This window comes from Salvelinus alpinus, chromosome 18 (assembly GCF_045679555.1).
Source record: "Salvelinus alpinus chromosome 18, SLU_Salpinus.1, whole genome shotgun sequence".
NCBI lineage: Eukaryota > Metazoa > Chordata > Actinopteri > Salmoniformes > Salmonidae > Salvelinus > Salvelinus alpinus.
In genome coordinates, this window is record NC_092103.1 from 2049521 (window position 1) to 2072587 (window position 23067).

At 41.2% G+C, this 23067-nt stretch overlaps 1 protein-coding gene across 10 annotated transcripts in view; it reads right to left on the minus strand.

Moving 5' to 3' along the window:
* The window catches only part of LOC139544473 (mitogen-activated protein kinase 10-like), a 108781-nt gene that overhangs the window by 21566 nt on the left and 64148 nt on the right, over nucleotides 1-23067 (minus strand). For 9 of the 10 annotated variants that reach the window (XR_011668880.1, XR_011668879.1, XM_071351601.1 and 6 more), the window contains one exon: nucleotides 16599-16781. Coding sequence is in view for 8 of the 10 variants with exons in the window: in XM_071351601.1 (XP_071207702.1) it covers nucleotides 16599-16781 (183 nt within the window). In the remaining 2 variants the exon portion in view is untranslated. Of the gene's footprint in view, nucleotides 1-16598; nucleotides 16782-20544; nucleotides 20617-23067 lie in introns of all 10 variants that reach the window. The other variant, XM_071351600.1, reaches the window with a different exon arrangement.

The window sequence follows — 23067 nt, forward strand, 5'->3', positions numbered from 1 at the left end:
TTTTTACATAAGGCGCAGGCATTAGGTCTTTGTCTTGAAAAAAATGACAGCAGGCTAGATTTACTAAATTAACTTTGCCTTTGCTTCTGGGTATGCGCACTTTATGGAAGAAACGACACACTCGCAGGGATGAGACGCCGTACACCTAATCCAATTCTCCCTTGTACCCATAGGGTGAACTGGCAATAAACTGCTAGCTTGTATGCTCTGCAAACTAAATCATAAGAAAAGTTAGTCTGATACCGAAACTAAATCACAATGTATGATTGTGTAATGGAGCACGCCCCATTATTGGTTAGAATGAGATTTCATGAATCATGATGATGTCTGCAATTCGAACTCCGGTCGTCTAATCTAAAAGGTAAATGTCTTACCATCGCGCTGAACAGCGCTGGGGATAAACATCATTATAGGATACTGATTGTATATATTGAGCACCTATCAACTACTGATATTAACCTTAAACAATTTATAATCAAGCTACATTTCACCAATTATTTAACTGGCATATCGGCTGCTGACTGGTTGAGTATCCTCTTCTGCCAGGAAGTCCTTCATAAGGATTAGTGACACGTCCAATAAATACATTGCCATCCAGACAGACTTACAGGAACCTCTGACTGGGTGTAATACAGCCACCATCCGCTGGGATTTTGTAGAGAAATGGTGGTGATACAGCACAACACACGCATCCCCACTCACACCTGTTTGTGTTTGGTTACGCAGACCCTCTAGCTGAGGTGTTTCAGGCGGCATATCTGTGTTGTTACTACTACGAGAATTAAGTATTTGTTCTGGGGCAACGATTGGCTCAAACATGAACGGCTTCAGTAGGTTTATTGGTTTCCTAACTAACATTATTTCCTTCTCTGTAATAAACTAATTCTCAGACTTGGAGCTACTTGGTAAATTCAGCCAATATTTGGGAGTTCCAGCCTCCACTGACAGCTACGTACACAATGCTCTCATACACTTTTCACACTATCGTGCTGACCTGAACCGTAATGTGCTGGCTCAGATATGTTATTTTAATTTTGTCCATCGTGGATGCGTAACCAGGCCAGCACAGTACAGCTCAGCTTTGCTCTTCTAAGTAGTGTAAAAATTATTTACCATAATTTTTGTAACACGGTTGGTGTAACACAGTAGCTCTAAAACAGTCTCTAACACACTCCCTCTCAAATACAATCGCTCTAACTCTTACGCTTCCTTACATCTCTACTGTGTCTCTGGCTGTGACAGTGTCCATTACAGCTTCTATGACTCAGTGGGTGATTCCTCTTATCGCCCCTTTCCTGTGCCATGTATCTGCAGCATAGGCGGAAATCCCAGGGGGGACAGGGGGGACACGACCCCCCCATCCTGGGAAAAATATGATTTGTCCCCCTCAATATATCACTGTAAACATAACTATGTAATTTCAATAATGTTAATAATACACAACGAAAGCACTTATGGTGATTATAGACACTTAATAGCGCATTTTTAAGTTTCAAAAGATTGCGACCCCTGCCCTTTGCCTCACAATGGTTTGATCCACTGCCAGTTCCTTAGCTGGCAAGGTAAAAGAGGGTTCGTATCTCCTGTGTGAAAGGCACTCAATGCACGTAACTGACGTGAGGTTTATCTAGTCAATCGGCCATAGCAATGTTTTTTTTATGTTGGGAGGGTTCACACACACACTAGCTGAATTTGCAGAGCTAGCACGCAAACTAAAGCAAACATTAACCATCAAGCTAGCTAGTACCTATTCCATTTATGTGGCGTCGTCAAAGATGGAATCTTTGCTATCGACAGTTTATTCCAAGATCAGCATGCAGCTGTAGTATTCAAATTTTTTGTGATTTTAATAGTCATATGGAAAAGTCCACAGACCCACTCCAAAAGGCTTTTGGAGCCATCATCGACTCAGTGGGTTTTGTCCAACATGTCTCTGGACCTACTCACTGCCACAGTCATACTCTGGACCTAGTTTTGTCCCATGGAATAAATGTTGTAGATCTTAATGTTTTTCCTCATAATCCTGGACTATCGGACCACCATTTTATTACGTTTGCAATCGCAACAAATAATCTGCTCAGACCCCAACCAAGGAGCATCAAAAGTCGTGCTATAAATTCTCAGACAACACAAAGATTCCTTGATGCCCTTCCAGACTCCTTCTGCCTACCCAAGGATGTCAGAGGACAAAAATCAGTTAACCACCTAACTGAGGAACCAAATGTAACCTTGCACAATACCCTAGATGCAGTTGCACCCCTAAAAACTAAAAACATTTGTCATAAGAAACTAGCTCCCTGGTATACAGAAAATACCCGAGCTCTGAAGCAAGCTTCCAGAAAATTGGAACGGAAATGGCGCCACACCAAACTGGAAGTCTTTCGACTAGCTTGGAAAGACAGTACCGTGCAGTATCGAAGAGCCCTCTGCTCGATCATCCTACTTTTCCAACTTAATTTTAGTTGCAAAGCTAACTAAAAAGCAGCATTCCCCAAGTGAGGATGGCTTTCACTTCAGCAGTAATAAATTCATGAACTTCTTTGAGGAAAAGATCATGATCATTAGAAAGCAAATTACGGACTCCTCTTTAAATCTGCGTATTCCTCCAAAGCTTAGCTGTCCTGAGTCTGCACAACTCTGCCAGGACCTAGGATCAAGAGAGACACTTAAGTGTTTTAGTACTATATCTCTTGACACAATGATGAAAATAATCATGGCCTCTAAACCTTCAAGCTGCATACTGGATCCTATTCCAACTAAAGTACTGAAAGAGCTGCTTCATGTGCTTGGCCCTCCTATGTTGAACATAATAAACGGCTCTCTATCCACCGGATGTGTACCAAACTCACTAAAAGTGGCAGTAATAAAGCCTCTCTTGAAAAAACCAAACCTTGACCCAGAAAATATAAAAAACTATCGGCCTATATCGAATCTTCCATTCCTCTCAAAAAATTTAGAAAAAGCTGTTGCACAGCAACTCACTGCCTTCCTGAAGACAAACAATGTATACGAAATGCTTCAGTCTGGTTTTAGACCCCATCATAGCACTGAGACTGCACTTGTGAAGGTGGTAAATGACCTTTTAATGGCGTCAGACCGAGGCTCTGCATCTGTCCTCGTGCTACTAGACCTTAGTGCTGCCTTTGATACCATCGATCACCACATTCTTTTGGAGAGACTGGAAACCCAAATTGGTCTACAAGTTCTGGCCTGGTTTAGATCTTATCTGTCGGAAAGATATCAGTTTGTCTCTGTGAATGGTTTGTCCTCTGACAAATCAACTGTACATTTCGGTGTTCCTCAAGGTTCCGTTTTAGGACCACTATTGTTTTCACTATATATTTTACCTCTTGGGGATGTTATTCGAAAACATAATGTTAACTTTCACTGCTATGCGGCTGACACACAGCTGTACATTTCAATGAAACATGGTGAAGCCCCAAAACTGCCCTCGCTAGAAGCCTGTGTTTCAGACATAAGGAAGTGGATGGCTGAAAACGTTCTACTTTTAAACTCAGAAAAAACAGAGATGCTTGTTCTAGGTCCCAAGAAACAAAGAGATCTTCTGTTAAATCTGACAATTAATCTTGATGGTTGTAAAGTCGTCTCAAATAAAACTGTGAAGGACCTCGGCGTTACTCTGGACCCTGATCTCTCTTTTGACGAACATATCAAGACTGTTTCAAGGACAGCTTTTTTCCATCTACGTAACATTGCAAAAATCAGAAACTTTCTGTCCAAAAATGATGCAGAAAAATTAATCCATGCTTTTGTTACTTCTAGGTTAGACTACTGCAATGCTCTACTTTCCGGCTACCCGGATAAAGCACTAAATAAACTTCAGTTAGTGCTAAATACGGCTGCTAGAATCCTGACTAGAACCAAGAAATGTGATCATATTACTCAAGTGCTAGCTTCCCTACACTGGCTGCCTGTTAAGGCAAGGGCTGATTTCAAGGTTTTACTGTTATCCTATAAAGCGTTACATGGGCTTGCTCCTACTTATCTTTCCGAGTTGGTCCTGCTGTACATACCTACACGTACGCTACGGTCACAAGACGCAGGCCTCCTAATTGTCCCTAGAATTTCTAAGCAAACAGCTGGAGGCAGGGCTTTCTCCTATAGAGCTCCATTTTTATTGGAATGGTCTGCCTACCCATGTGAGAGATGCAGACTCGGTCTCAACCTTCAAGTCTTTACTGAAGACTTATCTCTTCAGTAGGTCATATGATTGAGTGTAGTCTGGCCCAGGAGTGTGAAGGTGAACGGAAAGGCTCTGGAGCAACGAACCGCCCTTCCTGTCTCTGCCTGGCCAGTTCCCCTCTCTCCACTGGGATTCTCTGCCTCAGCCCCTATTACAGGGGCTGAGTCACTGGCTTACTGGTGCTCGTTCATGCCGTCCCTGGGAGGGGTGCGTCACTTGAGTGGGTTGAGTTACTGACGTGATCTTCCTGTCTGGGTTGGCGCTCCCCCTTGGTTTTTGCTGTGGTGGAGATCTTTGTGGGCTATACTCGGCCTTGTCTCAGGATTGTAAGTTGGTGGTTGAAGATATCCCTCTAGTGGTGCGGGGGCTGTGCTTTGGCAAAGTGGGTGGGGTTATATCCTTCCTGATTGACCCTGTCCGGAGGTATCATCGGATGGGGCCACAGTGTCTCCTGACCCCTCCTGTCTCAGCCTCCAGTATTTATGCTGCAGTAGTTTATGTGTCGGGGGGCTGGGGTCAGTTGGTTATATCTGGCGTACTTCTCCTGTCTTATCCGGTGTCCTGTGTGAATTTAAGCATGCTCTCTCTAATTCTCTCATTCTCTCTCTCTCTCGGCGGACCTGAGCCCTAGGACCATGCGTCAGGACAACCGGGCATAATGACTCCTTGCTGTCCCCAGTCCACCTGGCCTTGTTGCTGGTCCAGTTTCAACTGTTCTGCCTGCGGCTATGGAACCCTGACCTGTCCACCGGACGTGCTACCTGTCCCAGACCTGCTGTTTTCAACTCTCTAGAGACCGCAGGAGCGGTAGAGATACTCTTAATGATCGGCTATGAAAAGCCAACTGACATTTACTCCTGATTATTATTTGACCATGCTGGTCATTTATGAACATTTGAACATCTTGGCCATGTTCTGTTATAATCTCCACCCGGCACAGCCAGAAGAGGACTGGCCACCCCTCATAGCCTGGTTCCTCTCTAGGTTTCTTCCTAGGTTTTGTCCTTTCTAGGGAGTTTTTCCTAGCCACCGTGCTTCTACACCTGCATTGCTTGCTGTTTGGGGTTTTAGGCTGGGTTTCTGTACAGCACTTTGAGATATTAGCTGATGTACGAAGGGCTATATAAAATAAACTTGATTGATTGATTGATAGTGCTTCAAAGTCCCTGTGATAAGGTTAGCGATAAACTGAAGTCCAAACTGAACAGAACTACACTCTCTTCTACCATTGTCTTAAATATATTTAATGGTCTCGTTGCAAAAGCTAAATTGTCGCTAGTGAACTTTTTAAAATGTATTTTATTTCACCTTTATTTAACCAGGTATCAAAGATTATAGCAAACACCACAGAAACGGAATTTGTGCTCGCTAGCTTTGCAAATTCAGGTATTGTTGGAAGCCAGCCAATATGAAACAAACTATATTAAAATTACGAAAGATTGCAGCATATGTTATGTAAATGGGGAACTCATACAGCTGTCAACTCTTGTCACTGCAATCCGTTTCACATTTGCTAGCTACCTTTTAGATCGAAGCACATATAGAATGATAGAAGATAAGATGATAGAAGCCCATCTCCTACTGTAAATAACCTACACACTGTGTGTGTGTAGCCAGCCAGCCAGCTAGCCAGGTAGAAAAATGGCAGAAAAAAGAGAGAAAGACGGACATCAGAGTACTTTTCAGTACACCAAAACGCAAAGTAAGAACCCTAGTAGCCTAATATCTCAAAGACTAGTTGATAAAATGCTCATAAGAAAGAAGTGAAATGCTAATGGAAATGTTTCACAATGATGTCATTAGGCAGAGCAGGCAACAGATGGCACACAGACAGCAGAGTTGGGGACAGATATGCAGGGACATACTGGCAGAGACAGGGAGTCTCAGGTAAGTTTGTTGAGTCTTTGTTTGGCAACATTATGAAAGGTTCTCCTTTTTTTTTTTTGTAAAATAGGGACATAATTGGAAAATGCCAGGGGTACCCCCACTCTCAACTTAAACTGGTGACTGAACTAATATTTGTTTAAGGCAATGGTATTGCTGTTGTGATTGTGTAGTTTTGGGTACTGGTAGTTAGGAGTACGGCAAACACCTTATTTATTTTCTAGGAGACAGACTGTGAGTCAGTGAGGGTGGTGAAAGGGAAAGAGCCAGGGAGAGAGACTTCAGAGAACAATGTCACAGCCACGGCAGGACCAGGTGTCACCCTTGTTGCCAGCAGCACCAGTATAGGGGACAGTGGCACAGCATTGTCCAGTTACCTCAGTGATGGCACAAAACTATATCAGCCACACCCACAATTTAGAGAACTGCAAACTCTTGCCAACAGAGTGTTGACGTTTCAAGAGAGATGGTTTCGCGATTTCCCCTGGCTACATTATAATCCATCAATAAAAGGAGTGTTGTGTTTTCACTATTGCCAAGGGTTTTCAAGCCAGCCATCTTTTGGCCAAAGAGCAGATGCTGCCTTCATTAGTGCAGGATTTAGGAGCTGGAGAAAAGCCATTGAAAAATTCACAGCACATCAAAACTGCCAAACCCACCGCCACTTTGTAACTGTAACAGCACACCAGCTAAATCCAATCAGTGTCCAGTTATCCAGCGCGTGGGGTAAACAGCAGGAGGACGCAAGGCATTGCTTGATGAAAATTGTTAGTTTGGTGTGGCATGTAGTAAGACAGGGACAAGCCTTTAAAGGCCACACGGATGACAGTGGGAATTTATACCAGCTTTTGAAACTTAGGGCAGAAGAGGATGATCCCATTTTACTGAAGTGGTTAACAGAGCGTACCACAATGTACACAGGCCCCAAAGCACAGAATGAAGTTCTGAACATCATGGCCAATACAGTCATTCGAGGCATTGCAGCTGAGATTAGGTCTCTTCCGATTGTACAATGTTCAGTAATTGTTGATGGTACTCAAGATGTCTCTGGTACTGAACAGGAGTGTCTGTCTGCATTATGTTGACCATGGCCTTGTCCCTCACGAGGAGTTTATTGGGCTATACAGGGTGTCGGAGACAACAGGCGAGGGCATTGCGAAAGTGGCAACTGATGTGTTGTTGAGGCTCAATTTGCCCATGTCTGGCTTACGTGGGCAGAGTTACGATGGTGCCTCAAACATGGCAGGAAAATACACAGGTGCACAGGCAATTGTGAGGAGGCAGCACCCATTAGCTCTCTATGTGCATTGTGGAGCACACTGTGTAAATCTGATTACACAGGCTGGCTGCTCAGCCTCCCCACTGATCCGGGATTCCCTTTCTTGGGTCCATCAGTTAGGTGTCTTCTATGGCGAGTCAGGAAAGTTTAAGAGCATGTTTGAATCAATTGTCACGTCCAAAGATACAAATCGGACCACCCTGAAACCCCTATGTCCAACAAGGTGGACTGTGCGGAATACTGCTATTAGAGCTGTGCTAGGGCAGTATGAGCGGGTACTAAGCAGCCTAGAGGAGATGGCAAAAACTGCATCCAAGACAGCTTCAACTGCCAGTGGCTTATTCGAGCACTTCAGCAAAGGCAAGACTGTGTTGGGCCTCACACTTGCCTCTGCTGTTCTTGGAGAGCTTGACAGTCTAAACATTTCACTGCAGAAGAAAACTCAGACTTTCTCTGGGGCAAGAGAAATTACGAAAGCTACCTTTGACTGTATGAGAAAGCAACAACATTGATTGACTCTATTGAATCCATTGAGACGCACTCAAGACGATTTGCTGGAAAAAGAGTGGATCACTATAGGGCAGAATATAGGGCAAAAGTTGGAAAGAGCGCTTCTCACGGGGGAGTTGGATGAGTCTCTAGATCAGTACCCAGAGGTGGACATAGATTCTCTTTCAGTGCAGATCCCTCTCTTTCACAACAAATACCCCTGTAGCAGCAGTGGAGAGGCAGCAGAGGTCCTCAGGAGGCTTCCAGTGGAGGTGCGGGGGTTGTTTGACCAAGTTGAGGTGCTGATCAGAATTTTGTTTGTGGTGCCAGTGTCTTCATGTGAGGCTGAGAGGAGTTTCAGTGCACTCCGCAGGTTAAAGACTTGGCTACGGGCTAGCATGGGCCAAGAGAGACTGAACGGCGTAGTTGTCTGTAATGTACATAAAGACAGGCTGGACAGTCTCACGAGGGAAAATATCTGCCAGCAATTTGTTGGATCCATTGAAACCCGCAAACATATGTTTGGTTCTTTTGTTCAGTAGTGTGTATAGCAGTGGTTCTCAACCTTTTTGGGGGTACTGGAACCCCTGCATATTTTGAGGCAAGGCAGGCAAGGTTTTGAGCGGTCCTTAGGGACCTCCACCCCCTCTATATTATATGTAAAGTTACTGGAAACCTTGTGGTACTGAATACGTTCATTATACTTTTTTATTTCAAGGACCCCTTGCAATTACACCAGGGGCCCCTAGGGGTCCATGGACTCCTGTTTGAGAACCCCTGGTGTATAGTATGATATTTGTTATTTTGTTTAGTAGTTTTTAGTACATGACAGTACACTTACTAAATATTTATTTAATGTTAATTTATTTAAAATTGCATACTTTGTGTGACATACTTGTCCATAGCTGCTGTTTGAAGAGTTGAGACACTGACTGAAGGATATTTTGGTTGATTTATTTGGGTTATTCATTGAAGTAGTTATTTTGCTTTTAGAACTGTACTTATTTGTATCTTTTTGTTCTTGTAAAGCTATTGTAGTAGACTCAGGCCAGTGGCACATATTTAATGACTATATAAATGTATCAGAAAAGGTCAAATTAAAAGGTCAATTCAATACGGAGACCAACTTTGTGATGGTTCTCAATGGAGATTATTTTAGACGAGATCACACCATGTTCATTGTATTTACGAAAACATACAGTGTACAGTACCATTGCCACCTATTGGCCTTTCTTGGTATTGCTCGTTGTAAGTACAAATACCTGCATACATACTGGACTGAACACTGCTATAACTATTATTAGTAGTAGTATTATAATGATTTAAACATTTGAACAAGTTTGGACAACCCTTCAGTTAACTACTGTACCTATCAATTATCCAGTAGTAGTGATTATGGTTCCTCAATATACATTTAACATATTACAACGTAGGCTATGTGTTACAGCACTACTTTTGGTGTCCCCCTCAGGAATTGCTCTTGAGAAAATGTCATGTAATTGTCCCCTCCAAAGTTCATATTAGATTTTCGCCCCTGATATGCAGAGATCAGGCAGGCAGCAGGAGGAATATAGAGTGATTCCTGTGAATTTCCTTCCCAAACATACATGTTGCTAATGTTTAACAGCAGCACCAGGCAACAACAACACACCAGAGCAGCAGATTTAATTATACTGTATTTAGGGAATCTGTCTTCCTTGGGTATATCCTACTAGGATATTCTCTGGTAGCCTCCTGTAGGAATACTTATTGGGAATATTTTTTTTTTATATTTTTTTTCTCAGGAAATGTAGAGGGAAATGTAGTGCATGACGTCTTGTTTAAAACATCTTCCTCTGAATTCATATTTTTTTTTACATTTGTGGGACTAAACTATTTGTATTATTTAAAATCTTTATTTTTTATTCCAAATATTTTAAAAATGTATTTTTTTGCAAAGAGAACACTTTTTTTTCTTCATTTTTTTGGTATTTCTTTCCTTATTTTTTTTCAATCATTGTTATGTAATACCATTGACATGGACCGCCAGACTACCCTCCACGCCTACCCCAGAACACCCCATCCTCTTCAGCCCAATACCTCAATGTGGTGGACACACAAAAACAAACAAGCAATTACTCTAACTACAAAAGCATATTAAATAAAAATACAACAATACAAAAATAATAATATTGAGGATTGTAATATAACTGTCGATCAGGAGCACATTTCCTTTGTCTATGGAATCAGGCACATCTCTCATGACGTGTTATTTGGTCCCACTTATCAGTAAAATCTTGTGACCTCCAGGTTTCTTTTGAAATCAATCCTTCTAGTGTATAAAAGTGGTTGACAGTTATTTTAAAGTTTAAAAAAGGAAAGCTTTCCCCAGCAGAATTAACTTTTTAGGGATAGGGGGCAGCATTTTCACTTTGGATGAATAGCGTGCCCAAATTTAACTACCTCCTACTCTGTCCCAGATGCTAATATATGCATACTATTGGATAGAAAACACTCTGACGTTTCTAAAAACTGTTTGAATTATGTCTGTGAGTATAACAGAACTCATATGGCTGGCAAACTTCCAAACAGGAAGTGGAAATTCTGAGGCTGGTCGATATTCAACTCATCGCCTGTTCAAATCCCTGTAAGATATGGATCTGTTTGCACGTCCTACGCCTTCCACTAGATGTCAACAGTCTGTAGAACGTTGAATGAAGTTTATGCTGTGTTGTGGGACCGGATGAGAGGGGAATGAGTCAGTGGTCTGGCAGAATGCCAGTTCCTGGTCATGCGCTTTCCTCATGATATCGCCTTGCGTTCCATAACTTCTACAGACACGAAGGAATTCTTCGCTTGGAACGTTATTGGATATACAGTGGGGAGAACAAGTATTTGATACACTGCCAATTTTGCAGGTTTTCCTACTTACAAAGCATGTAGAGGTCTGTAATTTTTTATCATAGGTACACTTCAACTGTGAGAGACGGAATCTAAAACAAAAATCCAGAAAATCACATTGTATGATTTTTAAGTAATTAATTTGCATTTTATTGCATGACATAAGTATTTGATACATCAGAAAAGCAGAACTTAATATTTGGTACAGAAACCTTTGTTTGCAATTACAGAGATCATACGTTTCCTGTAGTTCTTGACCAGGTTTGCACACACTGCAGCAGGGATTTTGGCCCACTCCTCCATACAGACCTTCTCCAGATCCTTCAGGTTTCGGGGCTGTCGCTGGGCAATACGGACTTTCAGCTCCCTCCAAAGATTTTCTATTGGGTTCAGGTCTGGAGACTGGCTAGGCCACTCCAGGACCTTGAGATGCTTCTTACGGAGCCACTCCTTAGTTGCCCTGGCTGTGTGTTTCGGGTCGTTGTCATGTTGGAAGACCCAGCCACGACCCATCTTCAATGCCTTTACTGAATGAAGGAGGTTGTTGGCCAAGATCTCGCGATACATGGCCCCATCCATCCTCCCCTCAATACGGTGCAGTCGTCCTGTCCCCTTTGCAGAAAAGCATCCCCAAAGAATGATGTTTCCACCTCAATGCTTCATGGTTGGGATGGTGTTCTTGGGGTTGTACTCATCCTTCTTCTTCCTCCAAACACGGCGAGTGGAGTTTAGACCAAAAAGCACTACTTTTGTCTCATCAGACCACATGACCTTCTCCCATTCCTCCTCTGGATCATCCAGATGGTCATTGGCAAACTTCAGACGGGCCTGGACATACGCTGGCTTGAGCAGGGGGACCTTGCGTGCGCTGCAGGATTTTAATCCATGACGGCGTAGTGTGTTACTAATGGTTCTTTGAGACTGTGGTCCCAGCTCTGTTCAGGTCATTGATCAGGTCCTGCCGTGTAGTTCTGGGCTGATCCCTCACCTTCCTCATGATCATTGATGCCCCATGAGGTGAGATCTTGCATGGAGCCCCAGACCGAGGGTGATTGACCGTCATCTTGAACTTCCATTTTCTAATAATTGCGCCAATATGATAACAACATCCTGAAGATTGATTCTCTACTTAGTTTGACAAGTTTATTCGACCTTTTTGAAGTTTTCGTCCGACGTTATGCACGAGCGTTTGGAAATGTGTACTAAACGCGCTAGCAAAAGTAGCTACTTGGACATAAATAATTGACATTATCGAACAAAACAACTATTTATTGTGGAACTAGGATTCCTGGGAGTGCATTCTGATGAAGATCATCAAAGGGAATATTTATGATGTAATTTCGTATTTCTGTTGACTCCAACATGGCGGAGAAATTTAATTTATATCTGAGCGCCGTCTCAGATTATTGCATGGTGTGCTTTTTCCGTAAAGTTTTTTTGAAATCTGACACAGCGGTTGCATTAAGAACAAGTGTATCTGTAATTCTATGTAAAACATGCATCTTTCATCAAAGTTTATGATGAGTATTTCTGTTATTTGATGTGGCTCTCTGCAATTTCTCCCGATATTTTGGAGGCATTTCTGAACATGGCGCCAATGTAAACTAAGATTTTTGGATATAAATATGCACATTATCAAACAAAAAATACATGTATTGTGTAACATGATGTCCTATGAGTGTCATCTGATGAAGATCATCAAAGGTTAGTGATTAATTTGATCGGTATTTCTGCTTTTTGTAACTGCTATCTTTGGCTGTGTGTTTTTTGGACTTGGCGGTGATCTAACGTAATCATATGTTGTGTTTTCGCTGTAAAGCATTTTTTAAATCGGACGCGTTGGGTAGATTAACAAGATGTTTATCTTTCATTTGCTCTATTGGACTTGTTAATGTGTGAAAGTTACATATTTCAAAAAAATATTTTTGAATTTCCCGCGCTGCCTTTTCAGCGGGATGTTGTGGGGGGGTTCCGCTAGCGGAACGTGTGTCCTAGAAAGGTTAACCTGTTGAGGATAGAGGGCGCTATTTACACTTTGGGGAAAAATCGTGCCCAATTTAACCTTTTCTCAATAGGGGGGCGCCATTTCGAATTTGTAAAAATTCGTTCCCAAATTAAACTGCCTCGTACTCAATTCCTGCTCGTACAATATGCATATTATTATTACTATTGGATAGAAAACACTCTCTAGTTTCTAAAACCGTTTGAATTATATCTGTGAGTAAAACAGAACTCATTTTGCAGCAAACTTCCTGTCAGGAACTGAAAAATCTCAAATCGGGGGCTCTGTTCCAGGGTCAGTTTATAAATTTGCATGTAATCTATGGGTCGACATGCACTGCATACGCCTTCCCCTAGATGTCAGTAAGCAGTGAGAATTGGAATGGGGTGTCTGGGTAGTTCTGAGGCCGTATAAAAGCTCTTGGAACCGGGTATGCAGTCTTTTCAACGTTCGCCATGACGCATGACAGACCTCAGGATTGCATTCTGAAAAGCTCTCGTTATAGGCTTTAGATATATCCGGCTCTGATTTTATTCGATATAGGTGTTAAATACATCATAATGTAGTTATTTTAAACCGAGTTATATCAGTTTATATCAGTATATTGCGATTTTCGGTATTTCATTTGTGCTGCGTTATAGTGAGTTGGACACGTCTTCGTCACATGGCTAATGATTGCTGCTAATTCCAAAGTTGAAGACGACAATCTACAACCGAGCAACGATTCTTCTGGACAAAGGACAACTTGCACAAGATTCTGATGGAAGCTCATCAAATAGTAAGAACTATTTATGATGTTAATTCGTTGTTCTGTTGAAAAATGTTAAACTACTATTCCGCCATTAATTTCGGTGCGGTCTCGCTTTAACGCACGCTGTATGTCGTAGTAACGTTAATTTAAAAAATCTAACACAGCGGTTGCATTAAGAACTAATGTATCTTTCATTTGCTGTCCAACCTGTATTTTTTAGTCAAGTTTATGATTAGTTATTGATTAGATTAGGTGCCTCTCCCAAGATTTCTCCCGACATTTTGTTTGCAGCTTGGCTACTATTCTCATTGTATAACCACGATTTGTGCCGCTAAATATGCACATTTTTGAACAAACAATATATGTATTGTGTAATATGATGTTATAGGACTGTCATCTGATGAAGTTTTGAGAAGGTTAGTGAAAAATGTAATATCTTTTGCTGGTTTAGTCGCTATCGCTAACGTGCATGAATCAATGCTGCTGTGTGGTTGGCTATTGTAGTAAGCTAATATAATGCTAAATTGTGTTTTCGCTGTAAAACACTTAAAAAATCTGAAATATTGGCTGGATTCACAAGATCTTTGTCTTTCATTTGCTGTACACTGTGTATTTTTCATAAATGTTTTATGATGAGTATTTAGGTAATTCACGTTGCTCTCTGTAGTTATTCTAGTTGCTTTGGTGAGAGTTGTGATGGTGGCTGCAATGTAAAACTATGATTTATACCTGAAATATGCAAATTTTTCGAACAAAACATATGCTATACAATAAATATGTTATCAGACTGTCATCTGATGAAGTTGTTTCTTGGTTAGTGACTATTTATATCTTTATTTGGTCGAATTTGTGATAGTTACCTATGCAGTAAAAAAATGGTGGAGAAAAAAAAGTTGGGTCTTTTGCTATCGTGGTTAGCTAATAGAAATACATATTGTGTCTTCCCTGTAAAACATTTTAAAAATCAGAAATGATGGCTGGATACACAAGATGTGTATCTTTCATCTGGTGTCTTGGACTTGTGATTTCATGATATTTAGATGCTAGTATTTACTTGTGGCGCTATGCTAGGCTATGCTAGTCAGCTTTTTTACTGATGAGGGTGCTCCCGGATCCGGGATTGGGACCAACTAAAAGTTAAACGGCCTCGTACTCTATTCTTGCTCGTACAATATGCATATTATTATTACTATTGGATAGAAAACACTCTCAAGTTTCTAAAACCGTTTGAATTATATCTGTGAGTAAAACAGAACTCATTTTGCAGCAAACTTCCTGTCAGAAAGTGAAAAATCTCAAATCGAGGCTCTGTTCCAGGCCCTCCCTATCATTTTTCTTGAGATTTATGACTATACATGCACTTCATACGCCTTCCACTAGATGTCAATAGGCTGTGAGAGGTGAAATGGGGTCTCAATCTCTTTCTATGGTCAAAAGAGACAGCTTGGAATGACATGACCCCAGAATTCGTTTGTTCAGGAAGCGCATAAAGGTCACCAGTATTGGCATCTGAAAAGCAATCGTTATAGACGTCTTATATCTCCGGCTTTGATTTTATTTGATAAATGTGAAGATATCATCGTAAAGTATGTTTTTTCAATATAGTTTTATTAGATTATTGAAATTTTTTCGGGAGTTTAGACGTGTTGCGTTCTTTGCGTTTGGTGACGAAGGAGAGCTTAGCGCCACTTGGCTAGTTTTGCTTGCTCATTCGAGAGGGAAAAATGCCATTCTAAAACCAAACAACGATTGTTCCCTACAAAGGACCCCTTATACAACATTCTGATGGAAGCTCAACAAAAGTAGGACCCATTTATGATGTTATTTCATATATCTGTCGAACATGTGTACTATTAGTTTGCTCCCAGATTTTGGGCGCTCTCTCGCCATAACGTAAGCTGCATGTCGTAATGAAGTTATTTTTAGAATTCTAACACGGCGATTGCATTAAGAACTAGTGTATATATAATTTCCTATACAACATGTATTTTTTAGTAATGTTTATGAATAGTTATTTGGTCAGAATAGGTGAGTGTCAGAAAAATATCCGGACATTCTGGGAAAAAGACTAAGTTTTCAGAATGTATAACCACGGATATCAGCTCTAAATATGCACATTTTCGAACAAACCATATATGTATTGTGTAATATGATGTTATAGGACTGTCATCTGATGAATTTTGAGAAGGTTAGTGAAAAAATTTATATATTTTGCTGGTTTATTCGCTATCGCTAACGTGCCTATCGCTATCGCTAACGTGCCTTGAATGAATGAATGTGGTTGTGTGGTAGGCTATTGTAGTAAGCTAATATAATGCTATATTGTGTTTTCGCTGTAAAATTGGCTGGATTCACAAGATGCTTGTCTTTCATTTGCTGTACACCATGCATTTTTCAGAAATGTTTTATGATGAGTATTTAGGTATTTCACGTTGGTCTCTATAATTACTCTGGCTGCTTCGGTGCTATTTGTGACGGTAGCTGTGATGGTAGCTGCAATGTAAAACTGATTTATAGCTGAAATATGCACATTTTTCGAACAAAACATAGATTTATTGTGTAACATGTTATAAGACTGTCATCTGATGAAGTTGTTTCTTGGTTAGTTTGGTTAGTTCTTGGTTAGTTTGGTTGGTTTTGTGCATGCTACCTGTGCTGTGAAAAATGTCTGTGCTTTTTTGTATTTGGTGGTGAGCTAACATAAATATACATGGTGTTTTCGCTGTAAAACATTTTAAAAATCGGACATGTTGACTGGATTCACAAGATGTTTATCTTTCATTTGCTGTATTGGACTTGTTAATGTGTGAAAGTTAAATATTTCTCAAAAATATTTTTTGAATTTCGCGCTCTGCCTTTTCAGTGGAATGTGGGAGGAGTTCCGCTAGCGGAACCCCGGGGCTAGACAGGATAACATCAAAGTCAGGAGATTTGCCTGAATTCATCTAACCAATTTAAGTGAAGCTATATTACTTAAATTAGGCTGGCCCCTCGCGAGCCACATTGCCTCAAACTACACAACCTCCACACACATACTCTAAGGGCTGTAAGCATAGAATTAGAAATACCAGAATTATTAGGCTATAGAATACTTTATTGTCTCACTTACCTTTGAGTTTGTTGTGCTCTGAGTCTGCAGGGAAGAGGCAGTCGGGGAAGAGTTTGGGAAAGGTGAGGCCGGTGTATTTGGGTCTGTTCTCTACATAGTTACGGACAGTGGGCTGCAGCTTCTTCATAAACTCTGGTGAGGGTGTGCCCAGCTGCTCAATCACCTTATTCCATTGGTCGATATCTGAGAGGGGGTGGGGTTAAGAAAAACACACAACAAACCTGGACAGGACAGCCCTCTGGCTGTCTCAAATAAAAAACATATAGGCTTTAATATATAGCACTAACCAATTGAATGGGACAATTGCATAGGCCTACAATAGTCCTACAAGCAGATGCGTAAGAGCCACATTGGGACATATCACTAAATGGAGGGACATGAGCAAAGTGTAACAGTAACAGACAATTTTTCTATAATCTGCCATTTCTTAACTTCTTATGGCTGGGGGTGCTATTTTCACGTTCGGATGAAAAGCGTGCCCAAAGTAACCTGCCTGCTACTCAGGCCCAGAAGCTAAGATATGCATATTATTAGTATATTTGGATAGAAAACACTCTGAAGTTTCCAGAACTGTTTGAATGATGTCTGTGAGTATAACAGAACTCATACGGCAGGCAAAAACCTGAGAAAAATCTGAGGTTTGTACGTTTTCAAGTCTTTGACTATTCAAGATACAGAGTAAATTTGGTCCGATTGCACTTCCTAAGGCTTCCACTAGATGTCAACAGTCTTTAGAACCTTGTTTCAGGCTTCTACCGTGAAGGGGGAGAGAATAAGAGCTGTTTGACTAAGGGGTCTGGCAGAAGGCCATGAGCTACTCTGGGCACGCGGCCGTGAGAGCGAGCTCTGTTCCTTTTCATTTCTAAAGACAAACGAATTGTCCGGTTGAAACATTATTCAAGATTTATGATAAAAACATCCTAAAGATTGATTCTATACATCGTTTGACATGTTTGACGAACTGCAATAGAACTCTTTTGACTTTTTGTCTGGACTTTGTGCTCGCGCCTTGTGAATTTGGATTTGTGAACTAAACGCGCGAACAAAAAGGAGGTATTTGGACATAAATTATGGACTTTATCAAACAAAACAAACATTTATTGTGGAACTGGGATTCCTGGGAGTGCATTCCGATGAAGATCAAAGGTAAGTGATTATTTATAATGCTATTTCTGACTTCTGTTGACTCCACAACATGGCGGGTATCTGTATGGCTTGTTTTGGTCTCTGAGCGCTGTACTCAGATTATTCCATGGTGTGCTTTCGCTGTAAAGCTTTTTTGAAATCTGACACAGCGGTTGCATTAAAAAAGTTCTCTCCTCCATATTTAATTAGTTAAATCGCAGTAAACAAACAGATTTCTTCCTATTCTGACAGTCAAACAGATGTTGATAAACATCATACAATATTGTGCAGTGGAGGTATAGACTGTGAGTGGGTTCACAAATGAACAAGGCCTTGTAAATCCTATGAATCCCTGCAAAAAGGTGTCAACTTGGTAGGGAGGGATTTCCAATGGAATGGAGTTTGCCAATTGTGCAATGTGTGTTGTACATGGTCCATGACAAATAAACAAATTAAATAGATAATAGAATATCTACATTGTCGACAATAAACACTAGTATAGTACCTTCTATACTGACGCAAAACTCTCCAGATGTACGTGTCAGAACAATGTATAGAGAGTCCTGTCTGAATGTGCTATTGGTCAGAGACTTCACCCCCCTCTCCTCATCTCATCTGCAATGGTAATTCCACTGCTTTAGTCTGCTTCAAGAAAGACCCTATTAATACTAAAGCTTTTGTTATTACGTTATAGCCCTCCCCATTTCCCATAGCCTTAAAGGGGTTCCAAATGGCAGCCTATTCCCTATATAGTGCACTACATTTGACCAGGGCCCCTATATATGTAAGGGCACACGCTGGAGATGAGAAGCAGGTACAGAAAATGAACATTTAATGGAAAACGGACTTCAAACAAAACAAGAACAGCGTCTGGACAGGGGGAACAAAACAACATTACGACAATAATGCTGACACGGGGAACAAAACTGAGGAACAGACATGTATAGATCAACAACGTGAACGAGTCCAATGAGCACAGATGCGCGTAATTATGGTGACAGGTGTGGGTAATGGAGGGCAGCCTAGTGCCCGAGGGGAAGCGGGAGCAGGCGTGAGAATATAGGGAATAGGGTGCCATTCGGGACATTGTGCTAGTGCTAGTGAGCGGAGTCAACACTTCACTGGTGGGAATGATTTCCTCTTTGGTTTCCTAGCCCTTTAAATTATTTAAACTGTTTCCTAATGCTGGGTTAAATAAGTCGCAAGCACATTTGTGTTTAATGTGGGTTTTAAAACTAGCAGATAGCAGATTGAAACAGCTCCAAGTTCTCTAATTTATAACCATTGCTTTATGAATATGCAGATTATTGTACTGGTACTGTACAAAGTTCCAAATGCCAATTGGTGTGATTTTGTGTTAGATTGCTGTTTTTAATGCTGTTTTTATTGGGAGAGCTCGATTTCCATTTCATTTATTACAAATGGCAAACAAACATGAAACTTGTTTTTAATTTTAGCACTATTTTGGGATAGGAACAGAGGGGGAAGGGATGGTGTGTGTGTTTGTGTGTGAGGGTGGCCAGGCTGAGGGGGTCTATGTCTTTTTTCTCTCCATCTCCCACAGGTGGGTGCCAGTTCAAAGAGAGTTCCAGCAAGCCAGGACATCCAAAAACACATGACCTCATCCTGCTGGAACGCCATTTTCATTTCCTCTTTGTCTACATCACACTTTGGGAATCACATCTACACAATGCAGGAAAAGGAGTCCTATCTACATAATGCAGTGAGAGGAGCCTTGGCTTTCATTCCTTAAAATTATTCTACATGGATGTTAAGATGTCTAATTTGATTTAAAAAAATTGCTGGAATTAAAACAGTTCCATATAGATAAATATGTTAATTTGTGTTTAATTAAGTATTTGTTTTTTATACATATTAGTATCCCTCATCATGAATTTAGGCTATTTTCTAAATGTTCAGATTTTATGATGGTGTTCAAACTGCTCATCTCGATGACAGACCTGATATTTTACATTTACATTTTACATTTACATTTAAGTCATTTAGCAGACGCTCTTATCCAGAGCGACTTACAAATTGGTGCATTCACCTTATGATATCCAGTGGAACAACCACTTTACAATAGTGCATCTAACTCTTTTAAGGGGGGGGGGGGGGGGTTAGAAGGATTACTTTATCCTATCCTAGGTATTCCTTAAAGAGGTGGGGTTTCAGGTGTCTCCGGAAGGTGGTGATTGACTCCGCTGACCTGGCGTCGTGAGGGAGTTTGTTCCACCATTGGGGTGCCAGAGCAGCGAACAGTTTTGACTGGGCTGAGCGGGAACTGTACTTCCTCAGAGGTAGGGAGGCGAGCAGGCCAGAGGTGGATGAACGCAGTGCCCTTGTTTGGGTGTAGGGCCTGATCAGAGCCTGAAGGTACGGAGGTGCCGTTCCCCTCACAGCTCCGTAGGCAAGCACCATGGTCTTGTAGCGGATGCGAGCTTCAACTGGAAGCCAGTGGAGAGAGCATATATTGATATATTATATATATAATATATAATATATATAATATATATATCATATAGATATATATGATATATTGTAAAGGCTGGAAGAAGGCCAGAATGATGTACGTGTAGCCGATGTGAAATCACTAGCTAGTTAGCTGTGGTAAACTAGTAGCACAGCCAATGTGTCGATGTATTGATACGAGTTACAGTCTACAGAAGGAGGCAAGGATACTTCTCCAAATGTTCTATATAGAACTGCTTTAAGGGCCATGTATGACACTAGCCATTTAACCCTATACAGTATTTGGTTCTTCTAGCAGTGTACAGTATAGTGTTGATGACAGTACCAGAAGGAGACGAGGCAAGGATACGGTCGGTGCCTGGGAACAGCACTGTTCCTCTTATCACCTCTCCAAAGATGCAGCCCACAGACCAGATGTCCACTGCAGCCAGACACAGTCCCATACCAGTCACCCAGCATACATGACATGCAGATACATACATGACACATGTCACACAAACTCCATCAACCACACACTGCACGCAGACATGCAAAAAAATGCCACGTCTTTGTGAGTCCTGTCTGTCATGTAATTGCAAACATGTTATGTTTTGTGTACCACAACAATGGCTGTTAAACATAAGACACTGCTGTCTTTGTCAGTTATTATCTAGCAGTGGTCACCAACCGGTCGATCGCGAGACATTCCTAGTCGATCACCAAACATTTCTTTAGAAAAGCCAACACAATTTTTTTATTTTATTCGTGTTTTGCGCTGTTGGCGGTAGATGCACCTGATTCAGAAGCGTTGCGAACTGGGTAGGTGAGGTGTTCATATTTGGGACCATTTCATTTGTCTTAAAAGACAAACTCTGCCTACCTGGGGAGATCTATAGCTAAATCAAGTGTGCCTACTGCCCTGGAGATCTGTGGCTAAATAATGTGTGCCTACTGTGCTGGCCAATCCGATAGCTCAAATCACTATACCTACAGGTTCCAAGACCCTGGCCACAGCAAAGTTTGATACTAGCCTACCTGAGATTTCATAACTTTTAAAACCATGACCAGAGACAGAATGTCAAAGAATACAGCAAAGAGCTGCTGTTTTTATGAGTGAGTCCACATTAAAGTTTTTATTAAGCACTGTGAACACTGTTTTTATTCATCATTATTACAAAACACGCTTCTCCCTACTTCCGCTCACGCTGCAATGAATGAGTAGCGAAGTGTATCGATAGCCCTGCATTTTTATTATTAGCAGCTCGTCTTGTCTATTTTAATATCGAGGAATATTTTACTTTCTCTGGTCATAGGAACAACATGTATTTGTGCATGAGGCAGATGCGGATGCAGTGCAACTCGAGTTTCTCCAGGTGGAAGACGGTGTCCCCTCTGTCTGGTCAGTCTCACCAGAGGAAAGGAAGGAGAGAGCAGGGACCTTGAGAGGCGGACCCTCTGCTGCTCTCTCTCTCCCTTTGCTGAGACTAATGCCGTGTTCAAAACAACTGGGAACTGGGAAATCTCCGACATCCGCCTTCAGAGCGTTTAAGACAACTGGGAACTGGGAATTATGTTTTCGAACGATCATCCAGACGGCAGACATTCTTGACCTGAAGATCACTGATGTCATGATTTGAGCTCGTTTTTTTTCTAGTTCCCAGTTTATGCTCAGCTGTGCCTCGCAAGTGCTACACCAACTGATCTATTTTGTTATCAAAGCTTTAGTTTTGAAATATATTATTGTCGGGAGAGAACAATATTGGCAGGCCAGGTATATAACCAATATGCTGTAATAATCTATTAGGCCTACTGCACAAACCTCATTCCTAAAGAGCTGTTTTTATTAGGTTAATGTTAAAAAATGTAATCATGTAAAAATAAAAAATAAATAGATGTTGCTTTTTGACTGCGAAAGTGATCTTGACTCAGAAGAGGTTGGTGACCACTGATCTAGCAAGAGTATGTGAGTAACGCCACACTGTCCTTGCAGGGCTTTTCTTAAAGCACAAATCATGCAGAAGAGGACTGTAGGTTCTCGTAACTTCCAGATTTCACTCTGCTGGCGTCTTGATTGGCATTGACTATCATGTTAGGATGATGACACATTGGCCTTACAGTGCATTCTGGACTTCAGCACGAATACAAGTTTCTGAAGGGGTTCAACTCAATTCACTGTTGGTGAATAAATGAATACTTATGATTGATTATTACTTATGACTTATTGTTTTAGAGACACCAAATATCCTTGTTTTGTCCTGGCATACACCCTGATAGATGTACGCACGCACGCACGCACACACACACGCACACACCCTCAAAGCTAGGATGCTAATTAGCAGTAATTATCGGCATGCATGTTGCTCTCCCATTAGCTCCAGGGGGCCATCCCTGCCATGCTGGGATATGTAACCTGGGGGGCATGGTGTACAGTGTCTAACCCCACAATGTATACAACACACTCCAGGCAGACGCACACGGCGCCATAAATATTCCAATAAATATTCAGAGTAAGGGATGCCTCATTCTGCCAAAGGGGTGCCAAAATAAAATTGGTTAAATACAGGATGGATTCCCATAGAAATATAATTAGTCATTCCATGATGGATCCATGGCTTTGTCATCACATACTTCAAGTAATTAATTTATATAAACAGGACTTGGAGAGAAAAAATAATAATAATTCTGTAGGGGTTACTGAATTTATGGTGAATTATTGAAATGGTGATATGTTATTATTAAATATATTATTTGAGCTATTAGAGGTGTTATGAAGCCAGCCAGTACAGTAGCAAGATTGGTTAGAGACAATAGAGCTGCGCGGAAACCATTGTACCTAACAGAGGAGTACAGGCCACGTATTGATTTGATTCACCTTCAGAGAGTCTGAGAGTCA